The sequence below is a fragment of the Oratosquilla oratoria genome, chromosome 3 (genome assembly GCF_046742065.1).
Source record: "Oratosquilla oratoria isolate Oo_2021 chromosome 3, ASM4674206v1, whole genome shotgun sequence".
NCBI classification, from domain to species: Eukaryota; Metazoa; Arthropoda; class Malacostraca; order Stomatopoda; family Squillidae; genus Oratosquilla; species Oratosquilla oratoria.
Window position 1 is genome coordinate 81,351,120 of NC_134779.1, and position 26,793 is coordinate 81,377,912.

General features: G+C 40.0%; 1 protein-coding gene across 3 annotated transcripts in view; it reads right to left on the minus strand.

Annotated features, from left to right (window-relative positions):
* LOC143024166 (hydroxyproline dehydrogenase-like) overlaps positions 1–26,793 on the minus strand; it is a 70,122-nt gene that overhangs the window by 34,435 nt on the left and 8,894 nt on the right. For all 3 annotated transcript variants that reach the window (XM_076182970.1, XM_076182968.1, XM_076182969.1), the window contains exons 3-5: positions 24,777–24,967; positions 22,236–22,365; positions 11,393–11,594 (exon numbers count right to left, since the gene is read on the minus strand). In XM_076182970.1, coding sequence (XP_076039085.1) covers positions 11,393–11,594; positions 22,236–22,365; positions 24,777–24,967 — 523 coding nt within the window. The remainder of the gene's footprint in view (positions 1–11,392; positions 11,595–22,235; positions 22,366–24,776; positions 24,968–26,793) is intronic.

The window sequence follows — 26,793 nt, forward strand, 5'->3', positions numbered from 1 at the left end:
CGGTATTCACAAATGAGAACACACCTAACTGTGAGGGAAATCCCCCCCAATGAAGGAAATAACTCTAAGAAGGAAATCAGCAACCAAATAAAAAACCTTGATGTCAGAAAATTGCATGGTCCAGATGGAATTGCAAATTGGATACTGAAAAAATGTGTAGAAGAGTTAACAGATAAAATATACACTATAATCAAATGCTCACTCAAAGAAGGAAAGGTACCACAAGACTGGGAAAATGCTAACATTGTACCAATATATAAAAGAAGAAACAAGGAAAATCCAATTAACTACAGACTGGTCTCCCTAACAAGCACAGTAGCAAAAATATGTGAAAAAGTGATCAAAAGCAGATGGGTTAAACACCTGGAAGAAAAATGTACACTAAACCCAAATAAATTTGGATTTAGACAAGGAAGATCATCTACAACAAACCTGATCTGTTTCTACTCGAGACTAATAGATATAATACAAGAGAGGGATAGATGAGCAGACTGTGCCTATCTAGACCTACAAAAAGCATTTGACAAAGTACCACACAAGAAATTAATAAGAAAATTAGAATCAATAGGTGGCATCATAGATAAATTATAAGAATGGATGGAAGACATTCTGACTTGGAGAAAAATGAGAGTACTAATTAGAGACAAATACTCAAAGTGGAAGAAATGATAAGTGGTGTTCCACAGGGGTCGGTGTTGGCTCCAATCATGTTTGCCATATATATAAATGACCTGGATGAAGGAGTTGAATGTTATATGAATTTCTTTGCAGATGATGCAAAAATATTAAAGAAAGTAAGAACAGAAGAAGATTGTGATTCATTACAGACCTGGACAAAATCTGGAAATGGACTCAAAAGTGGAAGTGAACTTCAATATCAAGAAATGTAGCAAAATGGAGTTTGGAAAAAGTAGAAACATAATTTCAAAAAACTATAAAATTGGTGAAGAATAAAATTTAAAATGTGCACTCGGATAGGGACCTTGGAGTAATAATCAGCAAAGTCATGACACCGGATAAACATATAAACAAAATAGTTGGAGAAACCTTCAACCTATTAAGGTCAATGAAAGTGGCATTTGACTATTTGGGTGAAGAAATGATTGAAAAAATATCAGTTACATTGATTAGACCAAAACTGAAATATGCAGCGACACTATGGACAACCAGTACTAAAAAGAATATAAGGAAATTAGAAAGAATACAGAGAGCAACGACAAAGCTGGCACCAGCTCTTTCCAAATTAACATACGAATAAAGATTATCCAAATTGAAACTACCAACACTGGAGCAGAGAAGAGAAAGAGGTGATCATGAAAAGAAACTAAAAAAGGATAACTACAGAAGAGATCTGAAAAAAAAGAAGAAAAAAAAATAGCCTCCCACATAGAGTACTGGATATCTGGAATAACTTAGATAAAGAAACAGTGTGTGTAAATACTATTCAAAATTTTAAGAAAAAACTTGATGCTGAAAGATACAAAGATGGGTCACCACGAACATAGCTCCCTTCCCGTGTAATACAACTAGGTAATACCCCCATTCCCCACCCCCTTCCTTCCTTGCATCACAGTATCATCTATACACAGCCATTCTCCACTCACCCTTATCTCCTGCCTTCTCCCTTCCTTGCTCAATGCCCTTTTCACCCCATCCATCCATCTCATCCTTGGTTGTCCCCTCAAGTTCACTCCCTCCACCTCTGGATTCCACACCTCTTTTACTAACCTTTCTTCACTCATTCTTTCCATGTGTCCTTTTCTTATCCTTTCCATTTCCTTTTCCACCCCAGCTCTTTTCCTTACAATTCGTTTCTCATGCTATCCAACCTTTTAACCCCTACCATACTTCTCAGACATTTCAGCTCATACACATCCAATTGAGAGCTCACAAATTTGGGAGGATGGACAACAAGAAAGATCGCCTAAAATGAAAGAAATAAAGGTAACACAGAAAGAAATAAGAGACCAAATAAAAAACCTAGATGTTAGGAAATCACATAGACCAGATGGAATTGCAAACTTGATACTGAAAGAGTGTATAGATGAACTAACGGACAAATTATACAAAATAATAGACTTCTCATTCAAAGAAGGAAAGGTACCACAAGATTGGAAAGATACAAACATTGTACCAATATATAAAGGAGGAAACAAGATCCTACAAACTTCAGACCAGTATCCCTTACAAGCACGGTAGCAAAAATATGTGAAAAGGTTATCAGGAGTAAATGGATCAAACACTTGGAAGAGAATAATATATTAAACCCTAAACAATTTGGCTTTAGAAGTAGAAGATCATGTACCACAAACTTAATATGTTTTTACTCAAGATTAATAGAGATAATACAAGAAAGAGATGGCTGGGCAGGTTGCACCTTCTTGGATTTGCAGAAGGCTTTTGACAAAGTACCACATAAAAACCTAATAACATTTTTTTGAAATAGTAGAAGGAATACAAGGTAAGCTACTGGAATAGATGAAAGATTTCTTAATTGGGAGAAAAACGAGAGTGGTACTTAGAGACAAAAACTTGAACTGGGAAGATGTGATAAGAGGTGTCCCACAGGGTTCTGTATTGGCTCCTTTAATGTTTGTCATATATACAAATATGGATGAGGGAGTGAAGTGTTACATGAACTTCTTTGCTGATGATGCCAAATTACTCAAGAGAGTAAGCACAGAAGAAGACTGCAGATCGCTACAAGAAGACCTAGACAAAATATGGGAATGGAGTCAGAGGTGTGAAGTGAACTTTAACATTAAGAAATGTAGTATAATGGAATTTGGAAAAAGCAAAAATAGAATATCGGGTCAATATAAAATTGGTACCAAGGAAGTAAAAAAAAGTCGACTCAGAAAGGGACCTGGGAGTGATTATCTCAAGTAACTTGACACCTGATAAACATGTCAATAAATTAGTTAGAGAGACTTTTAACTCATTCAGATCAATGAAAGTGGCCATTAAGATCAATGAAGGTGGCCTTCAACTACATGGATGAAGAAATGGTAAAGAAAATAGTGGTTGCACTGATAAAACTTAAATTGGAGTATGAATCAACACTATGGACACCTAGTACAAAAAAAAAAACATAAGGAAATTAAAAATAATTTAAAGAGCAGCGACAAAAATGGCATCAACACTCTCAAATTTGACATACAAAGATTGGATAAATTACATCTATCAACACTGGAATAGAGAAGACGAGATTTGCTGGCTATTTACAGAATTATGAAAGGGATAGAAATTCTTGATAGAGACGACTTATTAAAATGGGACAGAAGAGAAACAATAGGACACAGAGTGATTGATGTCTGGAACAAACTAAACGGGGAAACCGTGAGTGCCAGAACTATACAAGATTTTAAGAAAAAACTGTATGCAGAGAGATACCAAAACGGGTCACTACAAGCATAGCTCTCATCTCGTAAAATACAACTAGGTAAATACAACTAGGTAAGTACATTCAAACTTTTCCTCTCTGCCTCTCCCAAATTCCAAATCTCTGTCCCATACAGTGTTGTTGGCACAATCATCCCTTCATATAATCTCTTTGCATCCATTTCCAAATGCCTATTTCTCATTACAATTTTTAGTCCCCCAAATAATTTACTTCCTCCTCTCAATCTACAATTTACTTCCATTTCCACTCCTTCCCTTCCTGCCATATGCAACCCCAAATACCTAAAGCTATCTACTTCCTCTAGCCTCTCTCCTTTCAGACTTATTTCCAACTCACTGCCATCCTCCCCTTGTACATCTCATCATCTTACTTTTAACCACCTTTACCTTCAACTTTCTCTTATTGCATACCCTCCCAAACTCCATTACTGACTCCCTTAATCCCCCTCTGACCCTGTCACTAGTACAGTGTTGTTAGGAAACAACTGGCTCACCTCCTGCTTTCCTCCATTTCCTTTAACCATTTCCAATCCCCAGTCCATTACCCTCGCATTTACCTCCCTCACCACCCCATCCATGTACACATTGAACAGCCATGGTGACATAACACATCCCTGATGCAGCCTCACCTTTACCTCAGACCACTTGCTCTTTCCATTTCCAATTCTAACAAAGGCTACTACTTTCATAAAAACTCTTTGACTACCCTTAACAGCTTTTTCCCAATCCCATATACCTGCAGAACCTTCCAGAGTGCCCTCCTATCTACCCTGTCATAAACTTTCTCCAAATCCATAAAGGCCCCAAAAAATCCTTACCTTTTACTAAAGCTTTCTCATATATCTACTTACTATAAAAATCTGATCCACATAATCCCTACCTTTCCTAAACCCACACTGCTCCTCACCAATTCCCCCTGTTCCTCTCCTAATCCTCTCAGTTAAAACCCTCCCATAAGCCTTCCCAACTACACACAACAAACTGATCCCTCTGAAACTACTACAGTCACATTTGTCTCATTTCCCCTTGTAAAGCAGAACTATACAGGCACTCCTCCAGTTGTTTGGCACTCTACCCTTCCTGAGACACACATTAAACAACCTCATTAGCCAGTCCACTATTAGTGTACCTCTCTTCTTCAGATATTTCAGATGACACCTGGTCTCATTAACTTAAAACTACTTTCACCTAATCTTTTCTTATTTCTCCTCCATTATCCTCACCCATCACTGTCATTTTCTTAGTACCTCCCTCTGCTACTACCAATCCCTCCCTATCCTCCTCTACATTTAACAGCTCCAGAAAATACCCTTCCCATCTTCCCCTTACTGCCTCTTCTTTCATTATCATATGTCCATCTGCACCTTTTACCTTTTCTTCTATACTTGACGTGCCTCCCCTTCCTCTCAATACAAGTAAAATATTTGCACACACATTAGCTGCCTGATGTACTATGATGCATCACAATATGCTCATTATAAAATATAAAGTTACAGCTGTCATACTCATTCTTTTTCACCTAGAATGTTTGTAACCACTGAAAAAGTGATCATATACTTAATCACACCTCATGGCACCTATGTAGGTGTCATTTTATTTGAGGTGTTAACTTTCTTCCAAAACATCTTTTATTACTTTAAATTTTTTTGTCATACTCCTCCCCCATTATCTGCTCTCCTTTCTGTTTCCTTTATCTTATGTTTTATTTCTCTTTTTTCTTTTTCTTTGTACCTCTCATATGTTTCTCTTGTCCTACTTTGCGACCAGTCCATAAATGCTCATTTCTTCTCTTCTATAACCTTCTTAACTTCATCATCCCACCACTCACAACCCTTCCTACTATTCCCTCCCATCTTTGCACACCTTGTCACTCCCTCTATGAAACACCCCAATTCCTCTTCCACTCCTATGTTTACTCTATCCTTCACCATCTCCCACACTTCTCTCAGCTTCTTTTCTTTCTCATTTAAAGAGTTTACTTTAAGCTCCTCCTTACCGTCTGTCCTTTTCCTCTTTATCTATCTACCCAGATAGGGAAAAATATTAAAGAGCTTAAGAGCAGATTAGCTTTAGGGAGGCAGCAGATGGTTTTATAGAAAGAAGTCCATAAAATGCAGAGACAGAATGATAAAAAGAATATAATTTTACCAAGAACTTTACTCATCAAACATTGCATTTCTCTTGATAAATTCATTTGTAGAAGATAGTAGTTTACCAGATGTTACAAATCAAGGAGTAACATTCATGGAAAAGTGTGAAACAAGGAAAAGCACCTGGGGAAGACAGCATATCAACAGATCTTCTTGAAATACACAGGGAAGATATCAATATATTTTCTGAAGGACACAGGGAAGGAGGTTCATAGTAGATTGGTCAATAATAGACTCAGTGTATACATAAGGAAATCTTACCTGAATCATGGTAGAGTGTTTTTTGATATACCCACAAATAGACTTGGGAAAGTTTTAGGTGAAAATCAGCCAAGAAAACAGGCAATCTTTAGAAGCAAATACTCCACCATAGACCATCTACAGGAATTCAATCAACTGGTTTAGAAAATGACAGAGTTCAGTGATATATTGATGTCAGTTTCTTGTGGTTGGACTGGAACAGCAGATAGCAGTTATTGGTGACTGTTAGATTTGAACCAGGGTCTACATGATATAAGACAAGCTCAAAATTAGTGTGCCACAGCATCACACATGGTAAACTTGAACACCATTAGTTTGTATCAGTCTACCACTAAAACCCCACCTTCTTTAACATATTTGATAGCCAGATTAAAGGCTTTATTTATCATGAATATTATGTATACTGTTTGAAAGGGTAGCTGAGTTAAAGCACATCTATATGGTAAATAAATAAAATTTGTTCAACCACCTCTCCCTTCTTATCATCTTGGGGATGAAGGGTTGTCCTGTGTTAATAAACTTGCAGCAAGGTACATTATGAAGATGCAAAAAAGGAAAAAGTGAGTGGGGTTTTATTGTCATACTACCTTGAATAGGCTTTAGCTGTGTGGGTGTTGCCCCTCATACACAAAACCCTTCCCATATTGTATAATTATTTCACAAAATTATTGTACATATAGTATGAAGAGAGACTAACAAAACTTCAACTACAGACATTAGAACAAAGAAAAGAGAGAGGAGACTTGATAACTATAGAATCATGAAAGGCATAGAAACTATTGATAGAGAGGATCTAATAAAATGGGATAGTAGAAATACAAGAGGACACAGAAAGAAAATCAAGAAAGACAGTTATAGAAGGGACCTGAAAAAGAACAGCTTTCCCCACAGAGTAATAGACATCTGGAACAAGTTGGATGAAAAAGTGGTGTATGCAAAAACAATTAATGAATTTAAAAACAGTTTAGATAAAATGAGATATGAAGATGGGACACCATGAGCATAGCTCCCCTTCCCGTAAAATACAACTAGGTAAATACACACGTCGGTCGAAGTGGCAGTGAAGTTCGGGCTCCGGAGTTATCCAAGAATTTCGAGGATCACAATGACAAGGAAGTACCTGTGTTGTATTTATAGGGAAGGGGAAAGCTCGTGGTGTTGTGGGAAGGTGACGAAAAAGGAGAAGGGGAGGGATTACTCAGGAAAATGGAACGAAATGAGGAAGGGGAAGAATGGGCCCAGGATGTTAGGAAAGGCGTAAACAAACGGGGGTTGGAATATACAGACGAACAACAAGGAAGCAGAGGTGTGAAGAGCAGAAATATAGATAATAGCAGCTCAATGGAAAGAGATGATAACTACTTTTATGGATTTAAAAACGGAGGAGGGGACAACCTCCCCTGACTAGTAAATCTAGAGGATAAAATAAAAAAAAAAAAAAAAAAAAAAAAATTGAATGAAGAATGGAAGATTAGGTTTGACCAATTAACTCTAGTTGCAGAGAAAGTTGATAAACTGGAAGAACTAAGAAAAGAGAATCAAAATCTAACTAAAGAAGTAGAAGAATTAAAAAGACAGTTAAGAGAAGTAAAGGAAGAGAATGAGGAATTAAAGAGGAATAATAAAGAAAATAAAGAGTCCATAACAAAAGAAGTGGTTGGAAAAAGGTTCAGGAGAATAACAAAATTGAATTTAGAGATATAGTGAAACAACAGATGAAGGAACAAACTGAAGGCACAGTTATTAAAGTGATGAGAGAGAAGGAGAATATAGTAAGAGACTTAGCAGATAAAAAGAAATGTATAATTATATTAGGGATGGAAGAGAAGTATAATCTAAATAGGACTACAAGAATAAAGGAGGAAAAGGAAAAAGTAAATAGTATATTAGAAGTAGTTCAAGAAGATGAACCAGAAATAGGGAAACAAATAGAAGAAATATATAGGCTCGGGAAATACAATACTGATAAGACCAGACCAATTAAGGTTAAATTCAGGTCACAAACAACAGCAGAGAATATCTTAGCATAAATAAGGAAACTAGCAGACAGTGAGAAATTTAAACAGGTATGGATAAAAAGAGAAATGAATAATGAGGAAAGAGAGGATGAGAAAGCAAAAAGAATGGAATTTAAGGAAAAAAACGAGAAAAGAACAGAGACAGAAAAAGAGAAATTCTATTGGAGAGTAGTGGATATGAAAGTGAGGAAATGGTTCATAGCAGAGAAAAATGGAAGGGAAACAGAAAACACGATGGAAGTAGCAGAAAATTAAAAGTGGCTTACACATATAGATGGATTAATAACAGGCTTGACCGAACTGAATGATTACCTGAAGGAAAAAGAACTGGACATAATGGGAATTGTAGAGACAAAATTGAAAGGTCCATTACCACCCAACAGTGTAGGACATGGTACATATAATTGTTGGATTAGAAATAGAGAGGTAAAACAAGGTGGTGGAGTTATGTTCCTGACTCAGAAAGATATAAATGTGAGGAATGTCACATATGGAAAGAATAGAGAAGAGATGATTACGATGGAAGTGGAGGACAAGGATAGGAAGAGCAGGAAGTTTGTAGTAAATTATGTGCCTCCTAAAATGGCTTCGTGGGAAGAGAACACAAAAATATGTTAGAAGGCACCAGGATATCACTAAGTAAGAAAATGGAAGATGGAGGATGAATGATTATAATGGGTGACTTTAATTGTAAAGAAATCTGCTGGGAAGAGATGACAGTGAAGGGTGGAGATGACCTATGGGGAAATGTACTACTTGATATGATTATTGAACATACAATGACGCAATGGATACAAGAGAATACTAGGTATAGAAATGAGGAAGAACCATTGAGACTGGACCTAATAATCATATCAGAACCCGAAATAGTGGATAAGATCGAATATAAACACCAATAAGTAAAAGTGACCACATATTGGTTGAAATGGAACTAAATGAGGAAAAATACATGAAAAAAAAATGAACAATATAGAAAAGGAAGATTGATGGATGAAAAAACAAACTTTGACAAAATGAAAGAATTCTTTCAAAAAGCAGACTGGGAAAGAATACACAAGGAAAAAACAACAGTAGAAGAGAAATGGAATATTTTGACAAATTTTTATAAAGCAGTGGGAAAGTATGTCCCAAGACAAAAGCAAGAGAAAGGATATATAAAGTGCTGGTACAACAAAAGATGTAGGGAGTTAAAAGACAAAAGGGTTAAAGCTTGGATAAAATGAAAAAAAGACAAAAGGACTGAAAAATGGAAAATATATACTAGTTATAGAAATGAATATGTACAAGTGCGCAGAGAAGAAAAGATAAAATACGAAAAAGATGTCATAGAAAAATGTAAAGATCAACCAAAACTATTTTACAGATTTGTAAACAACAAACTGAAGAGCAAACAAGAATTAGAGAAACTATGACAAGGAGTCGAATACACAGAGGAAATAGAAATGGCAGAAATTATGAATAAGCATTTTAAATCAGTGTTTACAAGGGAGAACATACAACCTAGAGGTATCGAATTGGAGGAGAGAGTTCCCCCTATGAAAGAGACAGATGTATCAAGAAATGAAATAATGAAACACTTGAGTAATCTCAATGTCAGAAAATTGCAAGGACTGGATGAAATGGCAAACTGGATTTTGAAAGAATACAGGAATTAACTAACAGACAAAATACATAGCCTAATAAACAGTTCATTGAAAGAGGGAAAAGTTCCAGAAGATTGGAAAAGAGCAAATATGGTACCTATATATAAAGGGGAAAACAAGGAAGACCCTACTAATAATAGACCAGTCTCTCTTACAAGTATGATAGCTAAAATCTGTGAAAGAATGATCAAAACTAGATGGGTAAAGCATTTGGAAAAAAACAACGTACTAAATCCAAGACAATTTGGATTTAGACAAGGACGATCATGCATTACAAACTTAATGTGTTTCTATTCAAGGCTAATAGATGTAATACAAGAAAGAGATGGATGGGCTGATTGTGCATTTCTAGACCTAAAAAAAGCTTTTGATAAGGTGCCACATAAGAAGTTGTTTAAGAAGTTAGAAACTGCAGGAGGAATACAGGACAAACTACTGAAGTGGATGGAAGACTTCTTGCATGAAAGAAAAATGAGAGTGGTGATAAGAGACACTCTAATTGGGATGAAGTGATAAGTGGTGTTCCACAAAGAACAGTTTTGGCTCCAATAATGTTTGCTATATATATTAATGATATGGATGAATGAATTGAAAGTTATATGAGCTTCTTTGTGGATGATGCAAAATTGTTGAAAAAAGTGAACACTGAAGAAGATTGTGAATTGCTACAGTGATCTCAATAAAGTATGGGAATGGAGCAGGAAGCGGGAGATGGAATTCAATACTAACAAGTGTAGTATAATGGAATTTGGAAGAAGCAAAAGAAGAATAGTGGGATCATATAAGTTGGGAGAAGAAATAAAAAAGTAGAAAATGAGAAGGACCTAGGAGTCATTATTATGAATAATATGTCCCCTGAGAAGCATATAAACAAAATTTTTGGAGAAACTTATAATTTGATAAGAACAATCAAAGTGGCTTTTACATACCTGGACGAAGAAATGGTGAAGAAAATACTAGTTACTTTGATAAGACCAAGATTGGAATATGCAGCGACAATGTGGTCACCAAATACAAAAAAATGTATAACAAAACTTGAAAGAATACAAAGAGCAATTACAAAATTAGCACCAACACTCTCAGAACTATCATATGAAGAGAGACTAACAAAATTTGAACTACAGACATTAGAACAAAGAAGAGAGAGAGGAGACTTGATAACTATTTATAGAATCATGAAAGGCATAGAAACTATTGTTACGGATGAATGGCATTAACTCACATTTTCTATTGCACATGGATCATAATAATTTTTTTTTTTTTTTTTACTTCACTTTATTCTAACTAACGAATATGAGGATTTTACACGTGTGTTCAACACCAGTTCTAGGCTTACTCTGCTGCTATGCGAGGTATTGCAGGCGACGCCGGGACCCCCCCTTGGCGTCCCCCCATGTATACCCTCGCTACATACCCCCTTACTTTCTCTCCAAATCACGCATCACTCACACATTACAAATCACGTCATGTCCATACTTACCATCCAGGCACACTATGCAACATTCATTCATGCTCTTTCGCCACACTATTGATAGAGAGGATCTAATAAAATGGGATAGTAGAAATACAAGAGGACACAGAAAGAAAGTCAAGAAAGACAGTTATAGAAGGGACCTGAAAAAGAACAGCTTTCTCCACATCTGGAACAAGTTGGATGAAAAAGTGGTGTGTGCAAAAACAATTCATGAATTTAAAAACAGTTTAGATATAATGAGATATGAAGATAGGACACCATGAGCATAGCTCCCCTTCCTATAAAATACAACTAGGTAAAAAAAAAAAAAAAAAAAAAAAAAAAAAAAAAAAAAAAAAAAAAAAAAAAAAAAAAAAAAAAAAAAAAAAAAAAAAAAAAAAAAAAAAAAAAAAAAAAAAACTGGAGCAGTTAATATATAGCCTAGTACATTTCCCTACAACTAACCAATACGATAAAGACGAGGGAGGCATCTGTGGAGTTCCTCCTTGTCCTGGTTACTCAGGCCTTGGAGTTTCAGCTGTGCGGAGGCTTTGATTGAGTTAGGGTTTCCTTCTTCTCCAGAGTCCTTCATGGCATCAGCAATGGATTTTACAGCTTTGATCCGTGACTCAAAGTCCAGGTTTTCATACCAAATGGAGATTCGTACCTGGAAGAGAGTGGAATGCTGAGTTCACTTTTATTGTGTTCATCTTTGGTGACTCCATGTTCACTATCAACACATTATGTGTTTCAATTTGTCTAGAAAGTGGGAATGAATGTTAAATGTCATATTTCTTTGTACAGAAAACACCGGTGAAATGCATGTTTAAAACTTATTAGATGTACAGAAAGAATATATTTTTTCCTTTCTTTTTTATACATTAACCTAATTGTAATATACAGAAACAGAGATATGCTGATGGGGTCCATTCTGTTTTTCTCCCAAACTTGGCTATGAATTTGTAAATACAGTAGAATCTTGGTTCTTGACCACAATCTGTTTTAGAAAACTGTTCCAGAACAGCTTTGATCAAGGATTGAAACATGGAGGACAAATTATGGAAACTATCATCAGAGACGCTATCAAACATCATTTAGAAAGGAACTGATAAACAATAGCCAGCATGGATTCAGACAGAAATTTTCTTGCGTGACTAACTTACTTGAATTCTACAACAGTGTCATCTCAAATTATGACAAAAAAACAATATAGAGTTAATATATCTAGACTTTGCGAAACCTTTTGATACCATCCCACACAAAAGACTACTTACTAAATTAGCTTCACATGGAATAAGTGGTAACCTTATTAAGTTGGACTAGTAATTGGTTAAACGATTGAAAACACAGGGTTGTTCTAAATAGCAAAACTTTTATATGGAAAAAATGTTACAAGAGGAGTTCCTCAGGGTTCTGTTCTTGGGTCACTTCTATTCATAATATAAATGACATAGACCACAGACTGATATCTATTGTCTCCAAATTTGCTGATGCAAAACTGTGTGGAATGGCAAATGATCATTTGAATCAATTAGATATTCAAGAAGATTTAGATGAACTACAGCAGTGGTCTGAAAAATGGCTAATGAAATTTAACACAAATGCAAAATTATGCACATAGGTAAAAATAACAGTATGATTACAAGTTATTTGGAAATTTGTTAACAAAAGTGGATAGTGAAAAGGATCTTGGCATTATTATCAGTAACAATCTGAAATCATCTAAGCAGTGTATTTCAGCCTCTGAGAAAGTAAATAAGATTCTACGACTGATTGCATGATCTTTTGGCTTCAAAAGTCCATCACTCATTAACAAGCTATATAAATAATTATTTCGTCCACATTTGGAATACAGTATGCTGTTTCTGTATGGTCACCGAATCTCATTAATGACATTGATAGGTTGGAAAAAATGCAACAGGAAGCCACAAAACTGATTCCAAATATCAAAGGTAAATCATACAAAAGTCGACTAAAACATATGAATCTGTGTTCTCTAAAGTAGTGTAGACACAGAGGTGACTTGATACAGGTCTTTAAGATTCTAAAGGGAATTGACAACATCAAAAGTGACAAAATTTCACAATGAATGAGAATCTGACCAGAAATAATGGTCTCAAACTGTCAGGAAATAGATTTAATTTGGAAGTAGGTAGAAATAAATTTGCCAACCATGTAGTTAATGAATGGAATAAACTTCCTGCAGAGGCAGCGCAATGTAGTTCAGTTCAAAGCTTTAAGATTCGTTTAGATAAACTCCTAAACAAGATGCTGTAATACCTGCCATTCATTTTATTTGTTTATTGTTTGTTAATATTTGACTGTTTATTATTATTTGCTTGATTATCATTTATTATTATTTATCTGTTCATTTATTATTATCTACTATTTACTTTTTTGTTCATTATTCAACTTTGCCTATTCATTTTATTTATTATTATTTATATCATTATTATTTCTATTTATTTATCATTATTTTAATATTTTTGCATCTGACCTAGTTATAGAACAAATGGTCTCCTTTCAGCATTCCCCTCCTTTGTAATCCTTTGTAATTTTATCTGGGTGATATTTTCCCACAAAACTTTGAATTTTGCCCAATTTTCCATTTTTCTTTGTTAAGGTTGGTCAAGAGTAAAATGTTATCATTTTTTTGGGTCAAGAACTGAATTGTTCGACTGGTGAGATGTTCAAGAACTCAGATTTTAAGATATTCTTTGATTGGGCTTTTTCTTATCCAAAATATTTCACAAATCAATGAATCTGCATAGAAAATTAATTCTTGACATCCTTAAAGCACTTTAATGTTTTCAGTTGGTTTTCATGGCCTCTTGTATTTGTCCTATCCCTTACAAATAGATCTATCACTTTTATTTATTTCTCTCAGCTTCATTGACAAGTTTCTTAATTTTTGCTCTTTCTTCCTTATCAAAATATTTTTGAACTTCCTAGCTGGTAATTTCCATGTTCTATTGATTATTTCATTTACTGTGGCTTATGGCAAACTTAACTATTGGTGCCATGCCCTTCCCTTGTCATATCTAATATAAAAACAATTATCTCCTGCAAAAGAAACCAGTACAATGGATTGATTAACTTCTTCAGTCCCTTCTTGTGCATCAGTAACTTTCCTAATCTGTTCTATTCTATATACCCGGTACCAAAGGGAGGTATCCAGCCAAGGCATACATCCACTCCCACCCATCCCACTCTCGTCCTTCACCCATTTCTTTCCCTTTCATTTTAACTCCTCGTGAATGAAGGGTCATCATTTCCCATCCACTACCTGCGTCATAAACAATGGAGCAAGACATGCAAATTAAAGAATAAAGAAGCACAGTAAGGGATGTAGATAAACTGTCATTTATTCTGGGTGGAAGGAGGACCTCAATACATCAAGAGTAGAAATAAAAATTGCAAAATGCTAACAAATGTACGTAAATAATTATGATTTTTTTTTTCTGGGAGGAAATTTTTTCATGATTATAGGATTTTGTTGGCATTTGTATTTTTTAATATATTCTTGGTGAATTATGGTCCTCTTTCCACCCACATCCCTTACTGTATTTCTCAATTTTTTTTTATATCTTCACCATTTCTTACTCTACAATTTTCTGTTCTTCCATTCTTGTTCCATGATCTTTTACAGTTTTATTTTATGCTCTTAATTTTATCCACCCTTTATGCTGACTTCTGACTTTGCTGACAATTGACTTTGCCAAGCTTCACATCTCTGCCTCCAGTTGTGTTTGCACAAGGAAAGCCATGAAAATCTGTGGTTAAAACAAAGGCGATTTACTTGTTTTTCCGTCGATAATTCTGTTCCTGTGGGTCAGTCCTTAATCCTCCTTAAAATACACACATCACAGTCCCTAAGCCAATTTCCCTATCTCCTAACTTCTAATACTAGCCCCGTCATTTGTGGGTTTCCCTCCCTGACACATTCACACTCCCGCGGTCCTTGCTAAGTACTGAGGACCCATACCGACGCGCAGGCATTCCCCCCTCTGGGGTCACCGACCCGCGTGCCCTTTGACTCCCCCCTCCCCGGGGGTGCCAACCGCTCGTCCCCGTCCGCGCCACACTCACTACATTCACACCACACACACCCTTGATTTCGAGATCAACCTACTCTTCGTCTCCTTCATCACCTACATCGTAGTCCTGTTGCCACTTTGGGGGATGCCTGTCGCGACGGGGTCTCCGTGACACCGCCGTCACTCCGTGACTCTCTTCCTCGTCTTCTCCTTCACTCACCACTGGGGGAAACTTAGTAACAGACCCAACCGAAATACTACCTGGATTTTCCAACCTAACCAGAAGAGAATGGACACAAGCCAACAGGCTGATATCACAACAAGGCAAAACAGCCGTTAACCTGCATCGCTGGGGCTACAGAGACTCCCCAATGTGCCCATCTTGTCATAACTCACCCCAAGATACAGACCATCTCGTACTGCACTGCCCAATCACAGCAGTGCCTGGGGGTTACCAGACTATCTATGAAGCAAATCAAACATTCATAGACTGGCTAGCAAATACAAAGTTGGAGGTGTAAGAAAGCCATACGATACAACGATACTACTACCGCACGCCGAACATTCAAGATATGCCGCGGCACTCCTTCGACAGAGACGTTGTTCCGTGAATTCACCTCCGTCACTATCCCTCTCGTCCACTGTGACGTGCACTTCCTATCCTTTGGCCTCACCCATACCTCCTCCCCCACCTGCACTGAGGCGGGGCCTTCTTCAGCATTGGCCGGTAGTCCCGGCCCCCTCTGGGGATGCCGCTAATCGTATTTAAACACGGCTCTTTGCGGAACCGAGCCGTCATCTTGGCCTGACCTGGGGGACATGTTATACCAAAAAACTGCCTCCGTGGGTAGTATTAGCGCCTTCTCGGCGATGGACTTAATTGTACGATGGTGTCGTTCTACTATACCATTTCCGCTTGGTCAGTATGCTGCCCGGAAGAAGCGTCTTGTATTCCACTTGTCCAACATGCCTTTTCTGCCTCCGACCGAAACGCTGTGCCATTATCCATCAGGACTTCATCCACTGGGTCCTGTTCCAAAAATATCTCATTTATCACCCGTGCAATCTCTTCTCCAGTCTCCACCTTCAGTTCTCGCCAGACGGCGAACCGTCACGGCCCGCAATCGACCATCGACAGATACCTGGCCCCCCGATAGTGGGTCACATCAACCGCCAGCCACCTCCAGTTTTCTCCCACACTAAGTTCCCCCGCCGAATGCGGTCTGAGGGCGGGGTCTATGGACTGATATCGGGCGCACGCTCTCTACGCCCGCCGTTTTTCTTCCCTCGATAATGGTTACACGGGTCAACCTTCCTTGCCAGGGACAATGACCTATCGACACCTAGGTGATGAGTTTCGTGCAACTCTTTCGCACGAAGGGACCCTGCAGCGCACACTTCAAGCTTCTCCTTGTCATGTTCTTCCTTCACTTTCAGTCAGCTTTTCCTCGCTCTGGTTAGCGCATCCACTTTGTTCCCCTCACCGGATCATCGTGTATCGTCCGTTGCACGACGCCACGTATCATGGTTAGCGTGTCCTCATCAATCTTCTCTCCCCAATCCTTCGATCCCGACCGCCTCTTAATGTAGCTGCACGCCATACGAAGCCAACCGGCGGTCGGGCAGTGGCCCACTAATTTGCCACAAAGGAAGAAGAGCTCTCGTTTGCTCATTTCATCCGTAACCTTCGGGAACATCAGGTTTCCGATCCCGTCCCTTTCCAGTCGCAGTCCCAACACTGCTCCTCCTTCCAACGGTTCCGGCTCCTTCGCTATCAATCCGTACCGAGCCAAATGTTCCACTACGCTTGACGCTGATACCACACTATCATCCGCCAATATGTCGTCGAGATACGAGTCGATACCCTTCTTAATCGTTTCAGTCTTCTCCAGCACTGTCTCCAGGATTCTCGTCATGATCCTCGGGGGCCGAGCTGAGCCCAAACCCCAGTCTGGTTAAGCAATAACCTCTACCTTTGTATTTTACTAATTGGTACTTCCATAGCTTCTTCGCCACGTGAATTTGCAGGTAAGCCGCCCGCAGGTCTACAATCGCGGAACCCCCCCCCCCCCCCATTCGGCGCCACCTGCGTAGGGTCTCGCTGCACACGTCTACAAAGTCGTCGCCAGTATGACATCACCTCACAAACTGGTTAAGTTCTCAGAAATCCAACACCGGTCGTACTTTGTTCTTGGTTGGCTGTACCACTACCATCAAGGGCAAGATTCCGTCCACCACCGGTTCCTCCTAGGGACTCAAGATTCCCTCCTTAATCCAGCGCTCCACTTCAAGGTCAAAATTCTCCCTCACCCCCTCTCTGAGTGTCTGTGTGTAGCAATCGACTTTGTTCTTCAAAAAGGGTAAGCCTTCTTTGGGATACCACTCTACTTCCCACTTCTGGCCATCAAATTCCGCCAGGAAGTCTTCGATCTCAATCATGCACGGCGCCGCCCTCTCGACAGGGTCGAGCTTCGGGGCAGCACCGCCCTCCGCGGCCCCCATTACCATTCCTACGTCCACACCCGGCCTCAGTCGGGTCCTCGTCCTCCCTTCCGAGTCGCGTATCATTCCAATTCTCACTCGTTCGGCGATAAACGTGACTTCTCCAAGCTGGGCAATTGCATCCATTCCCAGCACCACGTCAATTCCCTGATGACGAGCCTTCGCACCTTGTCTCCCTCCCGTCGACTGTCATCAGGGCCACATCTCCCTGTCTGAACTCTTGAACTACGTTGGTCCTTACGTTCATAGTTGAACAGCCGGAATCTATCAGCGCCCTCGCGCGTCTTCCTCTCACCCAGACATCCATGATCGGCATACGTCTGAACGGTGTCCTTACATTTCCTCGGCGGCCATTTGCGTAGTGGCCGCCGTTTTTCCCTTTCCCTGATTGCAGTGTTGAGCCATATATCCTGGCTGATTGCATGCGTAACAGACGAGCTCCACCTCTGTACAGTCCCTTGCGAGGTGACCTAGTCGCCGACACTCGTAACAACGGATCCGAGACGGCCCCCGCGATTTACTTACTTGTATTTCCGTCGAGAATTCTGTTCCTGTGGTTGCTTCTGGGTCAGTCCTTAATCTTCCTTGGAATACACACAGCTCAGTCCCTAAGCCAATTTCCCTATCTCCTAACTTCTAATACTAGCCCCGTCTTTTGTGGGTTTCCCTCCCTAACACTAAAATTCATACAACACACACCCGCGGTATTTGCTAAGTACTGCGGACCCATACCGACGCGCAGGCATTCCCCCCTCTGGAGTCACCGACCCACGCGCCCTTTGACTTCTTCAAGGTTAATGTGGAAGAAGGTGAAACTGTTAATGGCGATATGGGTTTTTGTAAATGCATATGGGCATGGTGGTGAGAAGATTGTAGAAGAAAGGGAGGCTATTTGGATGGATTTAAATGAGTGCATAGAGGGATTAGGGAGAAATGTCAATGTAGTTGTATTGTGAGACCTTAATTCTAGTGTAAGAAATGAACCAATAGACGGAGTAGTTGGGAAGTGTGGAGTTCCAGGACAAAACTGTAGTGGAGAGTTGATGGTGGAGATGTGTCTAGAAAGAGAGTTGATGACAGCAAATACAGTGTTTATGCAGAAAGTCAAGCATAAGTACACATGGGAGAGGGTGGTGGATGGAAGGGTGGTAGATAGAGCATTAATGGACTATGTAGTGGTAAACAGGAGTATAATAGGAAGCGTTAAAGGATGTACATGTTCTAAGGGGAGAGAGTGAGGGAATATCAAATAATTTTTTGGTGGAAGGTAAGTTGAGAGTGGAGGATAGATGGAGAAAGAAGAAAAAGACAAAGGGTAGTGAGGTACTTAAGAGTGAACTGGTAAATGAGAAAGAAAAGGAGAAGGAATACAAGAAGCTGAGAGAGGAGTGGGAGGAAATGAAGGATAGAGTAGAACCAGGAGTGGAGGAGGAATGGGGATGGTTCAAGGGGGGAGTCACAAGGTGTGCAAAGATGGTGTGTGGAACAAGAAGAGCAGGAGGAAATAGAAGGAAAAGTAGTGAGTGGTGGGATGAGGAAGCAAAGAACGTTGTAGAAGTGAAGAAGTGAGCTTTCACAGATTGGTTACAAAATAGGACGGAGGAATTATATGAGAGGTACAAAGAAAAGAGAAGAGAAGTAAAGCATAAAATAAAGGAGGCAAAGAGGAGAGCAAGTGTGAAATGGGGACTTCGTCAAGGATGCGTTATGTCGCCCTGGCTGTTCAACTTATACATGGATGGGGTGGTGCGAGAGGTAAATGCAAGGGTAGTGGGTAAGGGATTGGAGATGGTTAAAGAAAATGGAGAAAAGTGGGAGGTGAGCCAGCTGTTGTTTGCGGACGACACTGCGCTTGTGGCAGGATCGGAGGAGAGATTGAGGAAGCTGGTGGCAGAGTTTGGGAGAGTATGTGATAGAAGAAAGCTAAAGATAAATGTGGGTAAAAGTAAGGTGATGAGATGTACAAGGGGTGAACGTGGCAGTAGACTGGAAGTGAGCACTAAGGGAGAGTGACTGGAGGAAGTGGATAGTTTTAGATACTTGGGTGCAAATGTGGCAGGAAAGGGTGGAGTGGGGGTGGAGGTAGAATGTAGATTGAGAGAAGTAAGTAAATGAGGAATAGACATTTGGGAATGGATGCTAAGAGGAGACTGTATGAAGGAGTGATTGTGCCAACAGTATGGGGCAGAAACATGGAACATAAGAGAAGAAGAGAGAAGGAGTTTGAATGTGTTTGAGATGAGATGTCTGAGAAGTATGATGGGTGTTACTAGGCTAGATAGAGTGAGAAATGAGGAGGTGAGGAGGAGAACAGGGGTGGAAAAGGAGTTGGGAGATAGGGTTGATGAAAGAATATCAGGATGGTTTGGACACATGGAAAGAATGAGTGAAGAAAAACTAGTAAAAGAGGTATGGAAGGCAGATGTGGAGGGAGTGAACATGAGGGGACGTCCTAGGATGAGGTGGATGGATGGGGTGAAGGGGGTTTTGGGGAAGAGGGGAATGTCTGTTGAGGAAGGACGGGAGAGGACAGAAGACAGGGGTGAATGGAGAATGGTTGTACATGGATGATAAAATGTAGGTGGGGTAGTGTGTGTAAGCAAAATTTGATGCAGCCCGAAGTGATTTCTCCCCGTCCCCTTATGCAATGGGGGGATGGAGTGGGGGGGGGTTCGCCGATTTAATGAAGCGGCTTTGCTGTGAATGTGTTGTGTCTTGCGACACTGCTTCTGACCCAGGGCAGTGGACAAGGTGCAGGGATGACCCGTCATCCAGGAGGTGCACAGATAAGAGGGAGGGTGGAGGGGTGTGGAGTGTATTCAGGGATGGAATGGGTGGAAATGATTTTATGCCTTCCCCTTTTTGGCTACCTCCCTAGTAAGGGGGAAAAAGCCTTGGTATATGTATGTATGTATGTACTAAATATGAAAGAGGATAGGGCAGGAAAGGCAGTTGAAGTGGGAGGCAGTAAGAAAATGACCATGATGAATGATGAAAATGAAGGAGAAATAAGGAAAGATGAAGTGAAGGCAGTTGTGAAGATGATGAGAGCAGGTAAGACACCTGGGTTGGATGGATGTCATGCAGAATGTCTGAAAAAAGGAGGTACAGTGATGGTGGACTGGCTGGTGAGGTTATTTAATGTTTGTTTAAGAGAGGGTATAGTGCCGGAGGACTGGAGGAGTGCCTGTATAGTTCCACATTACAAGGGAAAAGGGGACAAATGTGAGTGTAGTAGTTTCAGAGGGATCAGCTTGAAGATAAATGTGGGTAAAAGGTGATGAGATGTACAAGGGGAGAAAGTGGCAGCAGACTGGAAGTGAGTATTAAGGGAGACTGGAAGAAGTGGATTGTTTTAGATACTTGGCTGTGAATGTGGCAGGAAAAGAAGGAGTGGAGGTGGAGATAAAACGTAGATTGAGAGAAGCGAGTAAATGCCTTGAGGGATTAAAAAATTTAATGAGAAATAGACATTTGGGAATGGATGCTAAGAGGAGATTGTATGAAGGAGTGTTTACGCTGACAGCACTGTATGGGGCAGAAACATGGAACATAAGAGAGGAAGAGAGAAGGAGTTTGAATGTGTTTGAGATGAGGTGCCTGAGAAGTATGATAGGGGTTACTAGGCTAGATAGAGTGAGAAATGAGGAGGTGAGGAGGAGAACGGGAGTGGAAAGGGAGTTGGGAGATAGGGTTGATGAAAGAGTGTTGGGATGGTTTGGACACATGGAAAGAATGAGTGAAGAAAAACTAGTAAAAGAGGTGTGGAAGGCAGAGGTGGAAGGAGTGAGCATGAGGGGTCGACCTAGGATGAGATGGATGGATGAGGTAAAAGGGGCATTGGGAAAGAAGGGAATGTGTGTTGAGGAAGGATGGGAGAAAACAGAAGATAGGGGTGAATGGAGAATGGTTGTGTATAGATGAGGCTGTGATGCATGAGGTGGAGTGGGTGGGGGATGGGGGTGGGGGAGTATGTGTGAGAAATAAATTGATGTAGCCCCAAGAGATTTCTCCCAGTCTTCTCCTTTTCTGCATGAGGGGATGGAGAGGGGGTTTCGCTGATTTAATGAAGCGGCCTTGCTGTGGATGTGCTGTGTCTTGTGACACTGCTTCTGACCCAGGGCAGTGGGTGAGATGCATGGATGACCTGTCATCCAGGAGGTGCCAAGATAAGAGGGATGGGAGAGGGTGGATGGGAATAGAGTATGTTGGGGATAGAATGGGTGGGAGTGGTTTATATACCTTTGTTTTTTGTCTAGCTCCCATATAAGGGGAAAAAAATCCTTTGGTATATATGTGTATATGTATATATCTACAAGTGGTGGTCTTTCAAAATAGATGTTAGAAAGAACCTGCTGCCTATCTTCAAAACTTGTCAACACCCTCACTTCATCTGGAAGTGTAGCCACAAGGAGATAACACTTGGTTTCTGGACTGGGCCCCAGATATCTCGATAAAATTTTCCTGTATTTTCTCCGTGTTTTCATGCAGAGCTGGCAAAAGATGACCACTCCCCTCCTATTACTATAAGAAAAAAATTGACCCACACTAACACAGCACAGACAACAGTCATCCAGGAGGAGCTAAGAAAAGAGGGAGGGAGAGGTGGTGAATGAGAGTGGAGTACATGGGCATGAAATGGGTGGAAGTGGATATATGCTTTTGACTTTGGCTACCTCCCTTGTAAGGGGGAAAAAGCCCTTGCTATATGTATGTTTTTGGAAATAAACATTGAACTCCATCCTGTTTACTGTGAACCTGGCACTCACAAGGGCATCAGCAGAGAGGTGGGCAGTAAACTTGGTCTGGCACACTGGGTAAGAGTCACTGCTTGAGTACTTGGCACTCAGGCCCACCAGCATCAACGTCCTTGTTAGGTTCCGGTTGTACATCGCCTCCCTGTGGTTTAAAAAACTGTTGTAGATGTGTGGTAGGAGGATGTTATGCAGTGATAGCAAACTTGGATTTCATTATTACTATCTTCCCATGTGTTTCATAAAAGGTGACTAAATGGGACAGAGTGGTGATCCTGAAAATTCCATTTTCTGTATTTTTCTCATGATAAGTGTTGAAGCATGCTTTGACTTGGCCACCCACCTTTATGGGATGTGTTGGAGATGTATGGAATAGTGGGAAAGTCAAATTTTTTTACATGAATAGTAAAGTTTGTGTGAGGGTAGGAAATGGAGAGAATGAGTGTTTAGACATGAAGATGGGGTTGTGCAAGGGCTATGTAATGTCACTGGTTGTCTAATATATTTATAGATGGGGTAGTGCAGGAGGTAAATCCAAGGGTGCCGGGCAGGTGTTTGGAACTAGTGGGAGGGTAAGAAAGTGGGAGGTGGACCAGTTGTTGTTTGTAGATGACACTGCACTAGTAGCCGAGTCCAAAAATAGACTGATGTAATTAGTGGCAGAATGTGGGAGGGTATGTGATAAGAGGAAGCTGAAAGTAAATAAGGCTTAGTATGGAGAATCATATACAAGTGCCAACCCTTTCATAATTTTGATGTGATCCCACAGTCCCTCATACAATGAACTTTCACATACTTGTGGTGGATGGTGAGAAATTGGATTGACAAGGTTGGACAGCCAAATAGCTAGCTCATCCTGTATTTCCACAGTCTTGTAGAGGATCGATACACAATCACCACTAGGCTGCACATGCAAGTCACTGGAATGGCTTAGGATTGATAACATGTACCAGGCACCTCCTGGTTCTCTTGGTGTTGTCCATAGCTACTGTGTGTGCACTGAATAGTGAGGCAATTAGCTTTCATTGGGGTTGGTACTTGTATATCATTCTGTGAGTAATCAGCATAATCTCATCTATAACTCTGAAGATAATTTTATGTCACTTGATAAAAACAGTGCATGTGTATCATTCTTCATGCAGGGTTTCATGAAAGTGGTACTTGTACATTAGTTTCCATGCTGGATTCTATAAGGTGGCACTTGTGTATCATTCTCCATGTGGAATTAGCATAATTTTATATATAAGTTTGTACTTGATTTTGGACTTAAATGGTGCTTCTATATCATTCTCCACTCTTAGCCTCAAATGTGGGCAAAAGTAAGGTGATGAGATTTACAAGGGGTGAAACTGATGATAGGTTGTAGGTGAGGTTTAAGGGCAAAAGACTGGAGGAAGGGGAAAGCTTCATATATTTAGGGTCAAATGTAGCAGGAAATGGAGAAGTGAAGGTAGAGATGAGTTGTAGAGTAAGGGGAATATGTTAATGTCTGGGGGGAATGAAAAGTCATGAAATATAGATATCAAGGGAGGAATGTAAAGAGAGTGTATAAAGGAGTGATTACTCCCTTGGTATTGTATGGAGCAGACTTGGAATTTGAAGGTAGCTGAAAGGAAGAGCATAAACATATTTGAGATGAATTGTTTAAGAAGGCTGGGTCAAGTGAGAAGTGTGGAGACAAGGCAGAGAGTAGAAATCTAAAAAAAGCTGGCAGATAAGTTTGATGATAGAGTGGTAGGATGGTCTTTAGCATATTGAAAAAATAAGTGAAGAAAAACAACCTAAAAAGAGTGTGGAAAATGGAGCTGCATGGAGTGAACTTGAAGGGAAGATCAAGAATGATGTGGATGGATGGAGTGAAAGGGGCACTGGATGCAAGAGGAATATCTGTCGATCAGGGAAGGGAAAGGGTAAAAAAGTGGAGAGTGGTTCTAAATGGATGAAGAAATAATGCAGCCTGAGGGGATATCTTGTCTCCTCTGGTAAATTTCATGAGTGGATGAGGGGGGTTTGCCATATAATGAAGCAGTAGGAGTAAACCAGCTTTGGCAGTTGATCCTTGCTGTGGAGGTGCTGTGTTTTGCTGTGTCACCTATGACCTAAACACTGTGGCATGGACTGGGATGACCCTTCATCCATAAAGATCTCTGCAAGCTCTCCTCTTTCCAGTCCCTTCATTTCATTCCATTTAGTCATCTCTTATGGCACCCTTGGGAACACAGTAGCAGCATTCTTATACCCCACTTGAGCATGGGAAAAAAGAGGTACCCTGGAAGTGCTACAGGAGAGAATTAAGAAGAACAGCTAAAATGAAAGAAAGTAAAAGTTGAAAAATGGCTTAGTTTTTCGTTACAAATAGAGATTTATCTCCAAACATTGAAAAATACTTGTGACTGTGGTCCATAGTGGTGGCATTAAAGTCCCTAATGTATTGGCTGCATATGTGTTTGTACAGGGAAAATATTCAGTAATAAAATATGTATTTGCATAGTGAAAACCATGAGGTGTTGCAAAACTTTTGAAGGCAACTCTACTTATGGTCTGAAGAGGTTTTACCCATCCATGTCCTCGCCTAGATCTGTCTCAACCATTGGTGCCACCATGAGTTGAATTCCAACTGTCTTGAGCTGTGCTGTAGTGGTGGCCAGTTCCTTCTCACTGTTCCCTGTCACAAACTGCCTGTAGAAGGGTGAGACAGCAATCCCCAACAGCCTCTCACCCAGGAGCCTCTCCCCTAAGGTCAGGAGCTGTGCAAGAGGAAAGGTCAATGTTTACTTGAGGTATGCGGAGGAGTGAATCATAAGTAGACCCTTTTGTCCATGATGGGTGTTTATCTTTCTCTAAGGACCAGGAGCTGTACAAGAGGTAGGGGTGCACTCATTATTTCCTTGGGTTATGTAATAGAGGAGCAATTAGTCAATTAACCCATAGCTCTGGATATTTTGCTGTCCAGAAGGACTCAGCCACAACCACCTGTTTGGCCTATAGGCCACTTGGAGAAGACACTGTAGTGTTGTCTAAAATGAGAGGATTAGCACAATATAAGACAATTGTTTTTCTTTTTCTCTGTGATGATTCCATCTAGGGTGTATGGGGTCAGTTTAACTGGCCAGTTCTGTACTGGTACTGTTGTAGTGCTCAATGACCTGTGATAAGGTGGGTAAGTGTTGTTGTATGTCTCTTGGGTAGGTTTTCTCTTCTGGGGTTATGTCTTGAGATGCCTGATGTGGTACTGAATTTATTGGTCTTGAGAGTAGTGTTTCTTTAGTGGTCTTTGTATTTACTTAATTGTAACGTATAGGAAAAGTACAGGGTACTGCCCTATTAATCAAACTTAGCCTTAAATTTATTTAATTCTTTATTGGACTCTTTCCTCTTTTAGGTCATTTCACAAATTGATGCATTTTCTGTATGGAAAGCTGTGTTTTTCTATAACTAGATATGCCATCATATTTATTAATTTATTTGTTTATATATATGTATTTATTTATGTACAACCACAGGCCAATTGGTTTGACATCGATTATTGTTAAAATGCTAGAATCAATAAGATCTAATAGAATCAGAGAACACATTAAGAGATAATTTGATTTGTGACTTACAGCATAGATTCACTAAAGGTAGGTCAGGTGTAACTAATTTTCTTACAGTAAGGTCTACAATGTGTCAGATACCTAACAATAATAGTAATGATGTTATTTACCTTGACTTTAGCATAGCATTCAACAAGGTGTCCTGCCAGAAATGACTAAATTAATTCAAAGCCCATGACATAGGAGGAAAAGTGTTTGAATGAATTAAAACATGGATCAGTGACAGAAAACAGCAGGTCACCATTAATGATGTAAAATCCAAATAAGGGAGTGTTACTAGTGGAGTTCCCCAAGGCTTGGTTTTTGGGTCCTGTATTGTTCATTATGTATATAATGATGTATATTGGAAATAAACTCATCTGCTGGGATTTAAACCCCCGCCAGAGCGGATTGCTTCATATTAAGCGAGGACTATACCACCTGTACCACTGCAGTGGTACAGGCGGTACGGTCCTCGCTTTATATGAAGCAATCCGCTCTGGCGCGGGTTAGAATCCCAGCAGATGAGTTTATTTCCAATTGTCAAAATGACACAAACACAATGATGTATATCTCCATCTGGGGTATTGGCTGCATGTTGCTATGGCAAAGTAGCATGCATGCAGTTGATACTTTAGGGTCTATATGGGGCGCCCCTATGGACCAGAGTCACACATCATTTTGTCTGTGATAGAGGAGGACTCTGCTCACAGAGAAATGATGAAACTTTTAGCATACTGCTACTGTCCCTCCGTTATGCTGTCCCCCAACCCCTTGTTGCTGTCCTGTACCGTTTCTCTGAATTTCATTTCCTTGTTTCGCCTACCCTGTGGTGGGGGAAAAAGAATACTGCCACCAAGTATTTCCACTTGGATCGTAAGAGGCGAGAAAAATGGGACGTGGATTGGGATCAGGCATCTTTCTCCTGTAGCCCCACAGGGGACATTCCTAAAAAAAAGTAAAGGCATAAGAGGGTCTATGATTTTTCCAACCAGCACCCT